Source organism: Carcharhinus amblyrhynchos, chromosome 7 (genome assembly GCF_965287045.1).
Source record: "Carcharhinus amblyrhynchos chromosome 7, sCarAmb.v2.hapA, whole genome shotgun sequence".
Lineage (NCBI taxonomy): Eukaryota > Metazoa > Chordata > Chondrichthyes > Carcharhiniformes > Carcharhinidae > Carcharhinus > Carcharhinus amblyrhynchos.
In genome coordinates this window covers 119,679,150-119,691,836 of record NC_137330.1, presented here as the reverse complement: position 1 = coordinate 119,691,836, position 12,687 = coordinate 119,679,150, and the positions used below count along the sequence as shown (strand labels likewise).

The window sequence follows — 12,687 nt, the reverse complement described above, 5'->3', positions numbered from 1 at the left end:
TTACCTGTAACACTGTGCACCTTTACCTTATGTGAGTCTTTGATGCTGCACCTTGTCAAATTTCTTCTGGCAATCCAGATACACCACGTCCACAGGTTCCCCATTACACACTACACATGGAATGTCCTCAAAGAATTCCACCAAATTAGTCAAACATGAACCCATGCAACAATTTATATCCAGATGGCGCACTTTTTTTTTTCCTTGATGATAGATTCAAGCATTTTCCCTACGGCAGAAGTTAACTAGCCTATAGTTACCTGCCTTTTGTCTACCTCCTGTTTTAAGCACTGGTGTCACATTTGCTGTTTTCTAGGCCATGAATTTTGGTAAATTATTACTATGATAAGCTCATCATTAATATCAAGCAGCTGGAAGAGGAGGCAAATTAATGCAACAACTCTTCAGGGAGGTTGGGGGCTGGTTTTAGACAGATACCTGAAGCAAATTCTTTTAAAAAAAACAACTGAGCAAAGGTTGACAGTGGAAATATTTAGTCTCGGTTGAGATTGTATCGAAATTGTCCATTCTTCTCTTTCCAGCTACTATTTCTCCATAGATTTGGGAAGAACATAGGAAATAAACAGGCCTTGATGTCTGCTTCATTGTGAGATCTCCATCATCCCTCTGCAAGTTTTAAAAACCCATTGCTCTGTCTTCAATGACCAAGTATCCACAGATCACAGCCAGGGGAAATAGACTTAGCAGCTATTTTAGCAAACCCCTGCAAACTCTAAACCTGCTGTAGATTCTGACAGTTTAGATACAGTGATCTGTACAGAGAGGCTGCAACTGCATTTCTGTACATTGGCTGCAGGTGTTTAACTTGTCAGGTGGGTAGAACAAGCTCTCAATTAGCTCCTGCTGCTTTTAAGCTTTGATTAATGTATACGTTCTCAAGACGTGAACTCTGAATCCTGGAGACCGGAGTTACTGATACAACAAAAAGAAACACAGTGCTCAGGAACACGACTAGCAGCCAGCTCTGATGGCAAGGGGAAGTCCTTACTCCAGGAGCATGTGTTTTGATAAAATAAGACAGCATGCAGTAATGTGCCCAAGGCCACAAACATGATTTTAATTGAATATCATCATGACAGGTATACAAAAAACTGGTCAATAATCACTGCTAAAATAATTCATTATTTCCTCACTAATTCACTTCAGTATGATACAAAGTCAAATGATTTTTCATTAATCAATACAGTAAAATCTCTCAAATGCTCCCTCCTTAGGGGAAGTGGAAACGTTCCCCAAACATAATTCCTCTTGCTATCAAAGAACACTCTTGCCTGGTTACTGCAGTCCTGTGTTCAGTGGAAACCACAATTCCTTTAAACAGGAAGTGAAGATTGTGTTTAAAAAAAAATACACAGTAAGGTGGTTAGTCCATCAGCCTCTCCCATTCCCCCGTGTCTCTCTCCAATTTCATCCAGTCCTGACCTTCCTGCACCAACCCCTTCCATGTTATGGGCTGCTGCCTCCTTGCTCAGCCTTCCTGCTCCAGTATTTTTGGTAGGCCTCCTCAAACAAGTGCTTACAGGCGATCCGTGCGTTGAGCTTGCTGCAGATCAGGAAGGAACCAGCCATCTTGCGGTGGAGGGAGTAGGTCTCCTCTGGCGGAGGAACTAGTCTATGTCGCAGCATGATAGGGATCAGACTGTGGATCCTCTTGGTGGTGTTCTGATTCCCAAAGTCAAAGGGCTCTGCTGATGAAAAGGCCTCACCAAGGATCATCACGGCATCAACATGGGCATTTTGCATAACCTTTAGTGGAAAAGATGAACAAACAGAACTTTTATAATCTGAGTAAATATACACTGTACAAGTCTCCAGTGCGTATCCATCAGCTTTTCTTTTCAGGATTATTCAGAGTTGTTATAGTGCAGGAGGAGCTCCCTGTGTCTACACTAACTCTCCCTAGGAGTTTACTGCCCTTGCCGTCAGATAAGAAGTTAATTTTCTCTTGAATGTCTCAAATCAAAGCCTCCTCTGTCAGTCACTCTTGGACACTGCATTCCAGCTGCTAATCACTAGCTGAGGAAACATTTCCTCATCGCCATGCTACTTTTGCCAATTAACTTCAATCGATTCTCACCCTCCCTCCAATGGGAACAGTTTCTATTCTGTCCAGACTCATCACCATTTTCAATCTGTCAAATCTTTCAATCTTCTTCAGTGATTTTTGTCTTCTAGCCCTGTGGAGATACCTGAGCTGTGATTTACCCAAATAAACCTGGTCTCCATTAATAAGTACAATCACTGGTCTTACTCTAGTCCCAACATAGGCTCGCGCCTCATCGCTCCTTCAGGAACCTGGTTTCCATCTCCGTCACTTCTTTTAGATACTTTACAATGTTTAAGCTTTACAGTAATTTACAGAATGCAAGGTTGACAGTTAACTCTCCCTCACACTCACCAAACTCCATTTCTGGAGCTCATACCTCCCATTCTGTTCATTGCGTCCTTCAGCCCAAGTTTTCCGTGCACTGACATGTTTGTTGGAATTTTACCGCCCAGGCAATCGGAGCAGCCGAGGGGCAAACAGCAGGAAGGTCCATTGATCTCAGGCAGGATTTTACAGTTTTGTGATAAGTGAGGTGGTAAAATATGGCCTATGGTTTATTTAATTATGGCCAGAGCAGACAACTAAGAATAGGAACCATTCCTCTTCTCCACACCACAATGCTGAGGCCACATCAGTTGGCACATTGGGAAACACATCTAACAACACAAAGGATGATAATCTTCACTTGGGAAGTACAAGCCTGTAGGGCAGGTGGAGTGATTCAGGTTAAAGCTCCCCCTTTTATAACAGCAATGGAAAGGCCAACATGAAGTTCAAACCTCACCCTTCCACATTACCTTCTGATACTATTAAAAAGCCCCTCTTACCTTGGTTTCATAGCCAGTGAGAAATTTCATCGCAATCGATTTGCTCAGCACCTGTGCTCTGTCCCCAATGGCTGCAGAGTGCACAATCTGTTGGGTAACAGCAAATTTTAGAAACAGGAACAATACCAGAGCAATTCCTACACAGCTCTCAACCAGTGAGCCTTACTTCTGTTGTGGGCAAAGTTTTGGAAAGGATTATAAGAGATAGGATTTATAATCATCTAGAGAGAAATCATTTTATTAGGGATAGTCAACACGGTTCTGTGAAGGGTAGGTCATGTCTCACAAACCTTATTGAGTTCTTTGAGAAGGTGACCAAAGAGCTGAATGAGGGTAAAGCAGTTGATGTGGTGTATATGGATTTCAGCAAAGCATTTGATAAGGCTCCCTATGGTAAGCTATTGCAGAAGATATGGAAGCATGGATTGAGGGTGATTTACAGGTTTGGATCAGAAATTGGCTAGCTGGTAGAAGACAGAGGGTGGTGGTTGATGGGAAATGTTCATCCTGGAGTTCAGTTACTACTGGTGTACCTCAAGGATCTGTTTTTGGACCACTGCTGTTTGTCATTTTTATAAATGACCTGGATGAGAACGTAGAAGGATGGGTTAGTAAATTTGCGGATGACACTAAAAGTCGGTGGAGTTGTGGACAGTTTTGGATAAACATATGGATGATATTGGAATAGTGTAGGTTAGATGGGCTTTAGATTGGTTCCACAGGTCGGCACAACATCGAGGGCCGAAGGGCTTGTACTGGGCTCTAATGTTCTATGTTTAGTGCTATGTTTAGTTGCAGGTTACAGAGGGACATAGATAAGCTGCAGACCTGGACTGAGGTGGCAGATGGAGTTTAATGCGGAAAAGTGTGAGGAGATTCACTTTGGAAGGAGTAACAGGAATACAGAGTACTGGACTAATAATGGTAAGTTACTTGGTAGTGTTGATGAGAGATCTCGGTGTCCATGTGCATAGATCCCCGAAAGTTGGCACCCAAGTTGATAGGGTTGTTAAGAAGGTGTACGGTGTGTTAGCTTTTATTGGTAGAGGGATTGCATTTCGGAGCCGTAAGGTCATGTTGCAACTGTACAAAACTGATGCAGCCGCACTTCAAGTACTGCGTACAGTTCTGGTCACTGTATTATAGGAAGGATGTGGAAGCATTGGATAGGGTGGAGAGGAGATTTACCAGGATGTTGCCTGGTATGGTGGGAAGGTCTTATGAGGAAAGGCTGAGGGACTTGAGGCTGTTTTCATTAGAAGAAGGTTAAGAGGTGACTTAATAGAAGCATATAAGATGATCAGAGGATTAGATAGGGTGGACAGTGAGAGCCTTTTTCCTCGGATGGTGACAGCTAACATGAGGGGACATAGCTTTAAACTGAGGGGTGAAAGATATAGGACAGATGTCAGAGATAGTTTCTTTACTCAGAGTAGTAAGGGTGTGGAATGTCCTGCCTGCAACAGTAGTGGACTCGCCAACATTAAGGGCATTTAAATGGTCTTTGGATAAACATATGGGTGATACTGGAATAGTATAGGTTAGATGGGCTTTAGATTGGTTTCACAGGTCGGCGCAACATCGAGGGCCGAAGGACCTGTACTGCGCTGCAATGTTCTATATTCTACAAATGATCCAGCCACAAGAGCAGGTTAGAAACCAGTGGGGAGTAACTCGCCAAAGCCTGTCCACCAAGAGTGATGGAATACTCCCCACTTTACCTGGGTAAGTGCAGCTCTAACAACATTCAAGAAGCTTCACATCATCCAAACAAACTAGTTGCTTGATCAGTGCCTCATACACCTCTTTAAAACTCATTCACCCCAACACTGACACACAGTGGCAGTAATGTGTACATCTACAAGATACTCTGCAGCAACTCACCAAAGGTTCTTTAGGCAATAGTTTCCAAATCCACAGCCACTACCAGTTAGAAGGACAGAGGCAGTTGGCTCGAGGGAACACCACCCCCTTCAAGGTTCCTCCCAGAACACACACCATCCTGACTTGGAAATATATTGCCATTCTTTCAGTCGTTGGGTCAAAGTCTTGGAACATCCTAACAGCACTGTTGGTGTACTTACACCACATGGACTGCAGTGGTTCAAGAAGACAGCTCACCACCACCTTTTCAAGGGCAAGTGGTGATGGGTAACAAATGCTGGTGATGCCCTTATCCACGAATAAGTGCAGACTGGCTTGTACATAGAGTGGGTCTTTTACCAACAAAATAGGAGCAATACCATTAATCCAGGGACAATATGTTCAATGCCTCTCTGCCCTGATCACTTGTCAGGGCAGCACAGTGGTTAGCACTGCTGCCTCAAAGCATCAGGGACCCGGGGTCGATTCCCAACTTGGGTCACTGTCTGCGTGGAGTTTGCAAGTTTTCCCCGTGTCTGCATGGGTTTCCTCCAGGTGCTCTGGTTTCCTCCCACAGTCTGAAAGGTGTGTTGGTTAGCTGCATTGGCCGTGCTAAATTCTCCCTCAGTGTACCCGAACAGTGCCAGAATGTGGCCACTAGGGGATTTTCACAATAACTTCATTGCAGTGTTAATGTAAGACCACTTGTGACAAATAAACTTTAAAGCTTTAAGTAAATGTCTGAATTGAATTCTGTAATGATTTTGAAGAAACAATATATTTTAAGATACTTCTCTTGCCTCAATGTAAGTGTCAGTAAAGTCTTCATCAAAGCCCCTCGTGGCTCCAAAATCCAACAAAGCTACCTGAAAGTGAGAGAGAAATTTATTTAAGAAACTTGCTCTGCAATGGTCCCAACTGGCTGACAATGCCTCAAGGTAAAGGAAATTCCAATAACCTTGCATTTTCATAATCATCTACCACCTTCCATCTCTCCCGTACCCTTTACCCTCCCACTATAACCTCCCCAACCCATGTGCCTACTCTCCCCCTCATCTCTCCCATCCACCCCTACAGCCTCTGCTAGCAGCACAACAGACTGTAACAGAGTGAGTTTGATTCCCACGTGTCCCGAGCGTGCAATGCCCTGTACAAATCAGACAGTTAATGGACCCAGAGTGTCTCACCCCACAGAAACACCCACCTTGCCAGTCTCTGGGTTATAGAAGAAGTTGGACCAATTTGGGTCAGTCTGCATGAAGCGGAATTCAAAGAGTTCCCGCAGACAGAGTCGGAGGATGTTCTCACTGATCTGAAACATGGGAGGACAGAAAGTCATCAGACACAAGCAGAGACAACAAACACGAGCAAGTTTTCCCCATCAGAAGGATGTGATCGCACTGGAGGAGGGTGCAGAGGAGATTCACCGGGATGCTGCCTGGGATAGGACATGTAAGTTATGAAGAGAGTTTAGATAGGCTTGGGTTGTTTTCTCTGGAGCAGGGAAGACTGAGGGGCGACCTGATTGAGGTGTTCCAAGATTGAGGGACATGGACAGAGTGGATAAGGAGCAGCTGTTCCCCTTAATTGAAGGGTCAGTCACGAGGGGACAGAGGTTCAAGGTGAGGGGCAGGAGGTTTGGGGGGGATTTGAGGAAAAAAGTTTTTACCCAGAGGGTGGTGACGGTCTGGAATGCGCTGCCTGGGAGGGTGGTGCAGGCGGGATGCCTCACATCCTTTAAAAAGTACCTGAATGGGTACTTGGCACATCATAACATTCAGGGCTATGGGACAAGTGCTAGTAAATGGGGTTAGGTGGGAGTTCAGGTTTTATTAATGTGTTGGTGCAGACTCGATGGGTCGAAGGGCCTCTTCTGTCCTGTATGATTCTATCATTGATAACAGCAGCTCCTCATGTGAGCAACTTTCATCCCAATAACCAGCAAACAGAACCTGATGATTGTGAATGTAGCCCAGTCCATCACACAAACCAGCCTGTCATCCACTGACTCTGTCTACACTTCCTGCTGCCTCAGAAAAGCAACCAGCATAATTAAGGACCCCACGCACCCCAAACATTCTCGCTTCCACCTTTTTCCATTGGGAAAAAGATACAAAAGTCTGAGGTCACATACCAACCAACTCAAGAACAGCTTCTTCCCTGTTGCCATCAGACTTTTGAATGGACTTAACTTGTATTAAGTTGATCTACATTCTGCACTCTCTTGTTTCCTTCTCTATGAACGGTATGCAATGTCTATAGCTCACGAGAAACATTTTTCACTGTATGTTAATACATGTGACAATAATAAATCAAACAAACTGGGCCAACACTACAGTACTGAGGGATGCTGCTTTTTAGATTAAAACATTACTTTGACTGAGGGATAAAGGCCACGACACTGGGGAGAACTCTCCCCACCAACCCCCACCCACCAGCGTGTCCCAAAATATTTCAATTCAGCACCAAGTTAGTAACTGCCTCATTTGAAAATCTCTGCTAAACACTGCATCTCTGACCATGCAGCACTCCCCTCAGCGTAAGACAGGAAGCTGAAATGTGGGATTGCTGCTCTGGAATGTGATGATATCACAACCTCTCTGACTGACAGTGTTACACTGAGCCACACTGAACACAGGTAAAATCCAGATCTTTGGCAGCTGCTGTGTAAAAGACATTCATTACATCTACAAGTACTCTCTTTCAGGGTGAACTGAAACCACATCCCATCCACCCAGACAAAGTGAATCCAGCCTTTCCCCACTCACCATGAAGAGTAAATCCTGGTGAACTAATCCACACCCAGACTCTCAAAAGCCTTTCATCCCCACAGAAGCCACTCCTTCCCTTCACAACTCCACTTCCTCCATCCTCTACAGCTCACTCCTGTGCTCACTGCCTGCACTCAGTGCTAAGCTGAGTCTTTCAGCTTGAACCTACAGCAACGTGTCTCTGTTTTAGCCACAGATTGAGTTGAGCCCAGCAGCAGCACACAGACCCAAGCCGGGTTCTCGCTCTTACATGGTTCCTGGTCTCTTGGTCCAATTGCTCTGCTTTGTCCAATGGAAAACCAGGCACCAGCTCCGTAGTGAGGATACGTTTGCTGCTCAGATGGTCAATAACCCGAGGCACATAGAAAAAAGGATCATCCTGCACCAGCTCCCTGTACCAGGGGAAAGAGAACAGATTAACAAACCGCTGAGGACCAGGAAGCTCCACGTCCCGAGAGGAGCCGACACCAGCACCAGGAGGGGAGGGGAGAGGAGAGGGAGAGGGTGGCAGAGCCAATACTGACACCAGGAGGGGACGGGGCGGCAACACTGGCCACATGGGGGAGAGGAGAGGAGAGGATGGCAGGGCCGAGACTGACACCAGGAGGGGAAGGGGCAGCAGAATCAGCAAAAGCAGCTCCAGTACTTCACGTGTAACTCTGCATTAACAAACACTGCCAGCAACGTCAGTATCATACCCGACCCTCCACTCCACATGGTGGTTAAGGAAGGGGAGGCGGTGCCTCAGTGTGGCTGCATTAATACAGCAATAATGTGAGAACTCCAGCTTGAATCCCACCACAGCACATGGCGAGTAAACATCATCCTTGTGGCCTCTGCCAGCCAGAAGGTGAAGAATCTGCAAATGCCTCCCCCTCCCCCAGAGTCACTCACTCTGATGTGGAAATATCTTGTTTTGTTCATTCCTGGGACATGGACATTGCTGGCTGGGCCTATATTTATTACCAGCCCTAATTACTCTTGAGCTGAGTGTCTCATTCAGACACTTGAGGCATTTCAGAGTCAGAGTCAACCACATTGCTATGGCTCTGGAGTCACACGCAGGCCAGATCAGGTAAGGACAGCAGGTTCCCTTCCCTAAAAGGATATTAGTGAACCAGACGGGTTTTTCCAACAATTGACAATAATTTCATGGTCATCAGTAGACATTTCAATCCAGATTTTTATTGAATTCAAATTTCACCATCTGCAGTGGCAGGATTTGAACCCGGGTCCTTGGAACATCATCCCAGGTCCCCGGAACATCATCCCGGGTGCCCAGTCTAGTGACAATCCCACTATGTCAATGCCTTCCACTGGCCACTTCCAACAACACAGGGACTGCAATGGTTGAAGATGGCAGCTCACCACCACTTTAAGGGTAATTAGGGATGGTAAAAACTGCTGGCTAACCAGTGATACCCATATTCTATAAAATAGCAGTTTTTAAAATTTAACTTTAATAAAGGTAGATTTGGGTGATTGAGGGGACATCCTCTCCACTATTATCACCATTTACTCCCCTCTCAGCTTAGTACTGAATCCCAAAGGCAGAATTATTTACACTCCTGCCCCGGGGAATCCCTACAGGGAGGCTGTAGATGGCTTAACATCCAATGAATAGTGAGTACATCGGATGCAGACTCCAGTCCTGCCGTGTGTACGAGTGTGGGGAGCGTGGAAATGTGCACATGTGCATATATGGGCAATGGTGAGGAGGGTGACTGTTCACCAGCATGCACACAATCCCAAACATACCTAAACTGTTTGTAACAAGCTGCCTCCCTCTCATAGTCACATTCCAGCGAGAGCTCCCGGCTCATCACCTCGATCATGTGCTCAGGAAACAAACCTAATGTTAAAAGGAAAGAGTTTTTTAAATGGTTTCCAGCAACCAACTGGCATCTCAGAAACAGAATCTCAATAAGAATTTCCACTTCATGTTGCGAGAAGCTTCCGAGAGAACTGGTAACAGAAAGTGACACCAAGCAGGACAAGTAACAGAAAGCCGTGAGGTTTTAAGGACACTGTGCACCACAACAAGGATGTACTTGTGCAGTGTGGTCTCTGTGTAATAATGCAGGAAATTCAGCAACTAATGGCACACAGCAAGATCCCACAAGGTGATAATGACTTTTTAATTACAGGAATTAGAACAAAGAACAACACAGCACAGGAAACAGGCCCTTCGGCCCAACAAGCCCACGCTGCCATTGAGGGATAAATATTCGTCAGGACACAAGGGATAACCAGGAAGACAAGATTTGGGTTAACGTCTGATGCAGGGTCGAGGGGAGGGGTAGAGATGGTGGAGGGACACGCCCCCCCCCCCCGCCAGAGGTTAGGCGATTTTTGTATAAATCTCAGCTTTCTGGTGATGGAATGTAGTTGCCCTGATAAGGAACATTGGACCTGGTTTTCTGGATGGTAGCCAGCTTGGCGCTGAATGTATTCTGTTCAGTGAAGAGGCCAGTGATCAAACAGACATAAATCGGATATTCTTAGTAAAACAATAACTGCCAGATGAGTGTGAAAACAGGAATCGCACCCATTTTCTGAGTGAGCTCATATCCACAATCGAATGGTACTCAGGGAAAAAAAGGTCCAAATGCGATTCTCACCAGCAGGGGGAGTGGGTGGAGCCTATTCACATCAGGAACCCAGCTGTTGAATTCTAGTGGCATCATGGTGCAGGCACCCTGATGTCTGACTGCACTGTCACTGCCACCCCACCACCCCTATTCACCAGCCCCCTTCCTCCCGGTCATCACCCAGCCAATCTCCATCCCAAGGCGCCTCCCATCCCCACCCCCCAACTGATCAGCCACCCACCCACCCCACTGAACTATTTGTATGAAATTCTCTGGACACCAGGATAGTTGATGAAAAAGCAAGGCTCTATTGGGGGTGTATCAGTAACCACAGATGAAGGAAACATTAATTAGACTCCCCATCTCTCCACGCCGCAGTCTGGTTTAAGCCCACTCAATGCAGAGAGGGTGTGAGTGAGGTAATAATTGGGACAATTTACATCTCTGTATACACAACTCAACTCACCTTCAGGTAAAGCATTACTCATGTTCATTACTGTTATCAGATTGGCCACGTCACTGGTAATGCTCTGAACAACACCGGGATACTGCCAATAAAAACACAGGAAAACTGTTAGTACCAGAACACAAACACACACACCCAGGCTGGACCCCCGTCCCAAGGATCTTAACCACTCATCCCCACCCCACTCCAGGCTAGAAACGCTCCCCCCCACCCCCAGCCCAGCCCGAAGGCCATAAACACTCCCCCAGGCTGGGACTCCCTCCACAAACACCCCAAACCCCCCTAGGCTGAGATCCCCTTCCCCATTCCCAATTGCTGTCCCTTAAGCCGTGAACCCCTCCCACCCACCAACCCACCTCCAATCTTCCCTGCCCCAGAACTGAGTCTCCCCCAGGGCAGCAAACTCCACCCCCCCCTCCCCCACCAATACTGAGACCTATCCCCAGAGCATTACCCCATTTCCCAACACTAGCCCCCAGCAAACCAATCCACCCCCTCCCACTGGGGCACAATCCTCACCCACTCCAAGATCTCAGGCTGCGACCTTCCCCTAGACTGCAGGGTACAGCCCCCCGCCCCCCAGCCCCAATATGCTGCACAGCGTGAATATAAAACACAAGTCAGTGACGCACGAGGAGAATCTGAGATTAGATCCGAAAACCGGAACAGGAACTGAGGAGAAAAGTGAGGGAGAGAGGCAGAGAGCTGGAGGCGGGGAGCAATTTCAGAGAGTAGGGGCTCAGGAATTAAAGGCAGGAAAATGAGTGGTGCAAGGTCTATGATTAGAAATTGACAGATGGGCAGCATAAGAGGGGAATACAGAGATAGGGAGGGATGTGGGGATTGGTGGAGATTACAGAGATAGGGAGGGATGTGGGGATTGGAGGAGATTACAGAGATAGGGAGGGATGTGGGGATTGGGGGTGATTACAGAGATAGGGAGGGATGTGGGGATTGGAGGAGATTACAGAGATAGGGAGGGATGTGGGGATTGGGAAAGATTACAGAGATGGAGGCGTGTGGGGATTGGGGGAGATTACAGAGATAGGGAGGGAGGTGGGGATTGGAGGAGATTACAGAGATAGGGAGGGATGTGGGGATTGGAGGAGATTACAGAGATAGGGAGGGACGTGGGGATTGGGGGCGATTACAGAGATAGGGAGGGATGTGGGGATTGGGGGAGATTACAGAGATAGGGAGGGATGTGGGGATTGGAGGGGATTACAGAGATAGGGAGGGATGTGGAGATTGGAGGAGATTACAGAGATAGGGAGGGAGGTGGGGATTGGAGGAGATTACAGAGATAGGGAGGGAGGTGGGGATTGGGGAGATTACAGAGATAGGGAGGGATGTGGGGATTGGAGGGGATTACAGAGATAGGGAGGGATGTGGGGATTGGAGGGGATTACAGAGATAGGGAGGGATGTGGGGATTGGAGGGGATTACAGAGATAGGGAGGGATGTGGGGATTGGGGGAGATTACAGAGATAGGGAGGGATGTGGGGATTGGAGGAGATTACAGAGATAGGGAGGGATGTGGGGATGGATTCTTACTCCCTCTGAAGCGACATGGGCTGCAGTGTTTTGTGTGACCTCTAGTTTGGAGGGTAAATTTTGGGAGGTCAGTGCAGACGGTGTCTGGTCAGGGTTAGAGAGAGTGACTGTAGGGCAGAAGGTTTCAGCAGCTGACTCAGACAGGACCGAAGTTGGTGATGTTAACTGATGTTAGAGGTGAGAATGGGCAGTTTGCTAGCTGGTAGGAAGCTCAGGGTCAATGTGTCAGAAAGGCTGTGAACAGACTGCTGCCAAGAACAGGGCTGGAAAGATGGCTAATATCACAGCGTAGAGCAGTGAGATGGAAAACACAGAGACACGAGTCTGCCCACATTAATAACAGCTAGAACCCATTCAGCGCTCAAACAGGTTAGCAAGGTGAGAATCACGAGATACAACCTGAATCTTCATGGCCACTTCTCTCCCGTCATTCAGCTTGGCCAGATGGACCTGCCCAATGGACGCTGCAGCAAAGGGTCGGTCTTCAAAAAACTCCAGATCATCTTTCCAACTGGGCCCCAATTCGCTGCTCAGCACTTTCTGGAAA

At 46.9% G+C, this 12,687-nt stretch overlaps 1 protein-coding gene across 3 annotated transcripts in view; it reads right to left on the bottom strand.

Annotated features, from left to right (window-relative positions):
- Nucleotides 1-1,056: 1,056 nt before the first annotated feature.
- The window catches only part of coq8aa (coenzyme Q8A, genome duplicate a), a 78,458-nt gene continuing 66,827 nt past the window's right edge, over nt 1,057-12,687 (bottom strand). For all 3 annotated transcript variants that reach the window (XM_080193029.1, XM_080193028.1, XM_080193030.1), the window contains exons 8-15: nt 12,540-12,680; nt 10,587-10,668; nt 9,288-9,381; nt 7,780-7,921; nt 5,963-6,070; nt 5,559-5,624; nt 2,896-2,982; nt 1,057-1,767 (exon numbers count right to left, since the gene is read on the bottom strand). In XM_080193029.1, coding sequence (XP_080049155.1) covers nt 1,468-1,767; nt 2,896-2,982; nt 5,559-5,624; nt 5,963-6,070; nt 7,780-7,921; nt 9,288-9,381; nt 10,587-10,668; nt 12,540-12,680 — 1,020 coding nt within the window. In that variant the 3' untranslated portion in view covers nt 1,057-1,467. The remainder of the gene's footprint in view (nt 1,768-2,895; nt 2,983-5,558; nt 5,625-5,962; nt 6,071-7,779; nt 7,922-9,287; nt 9,382-10,586; nt 10,669-12,539; nt 12,681-12,687) is intronic.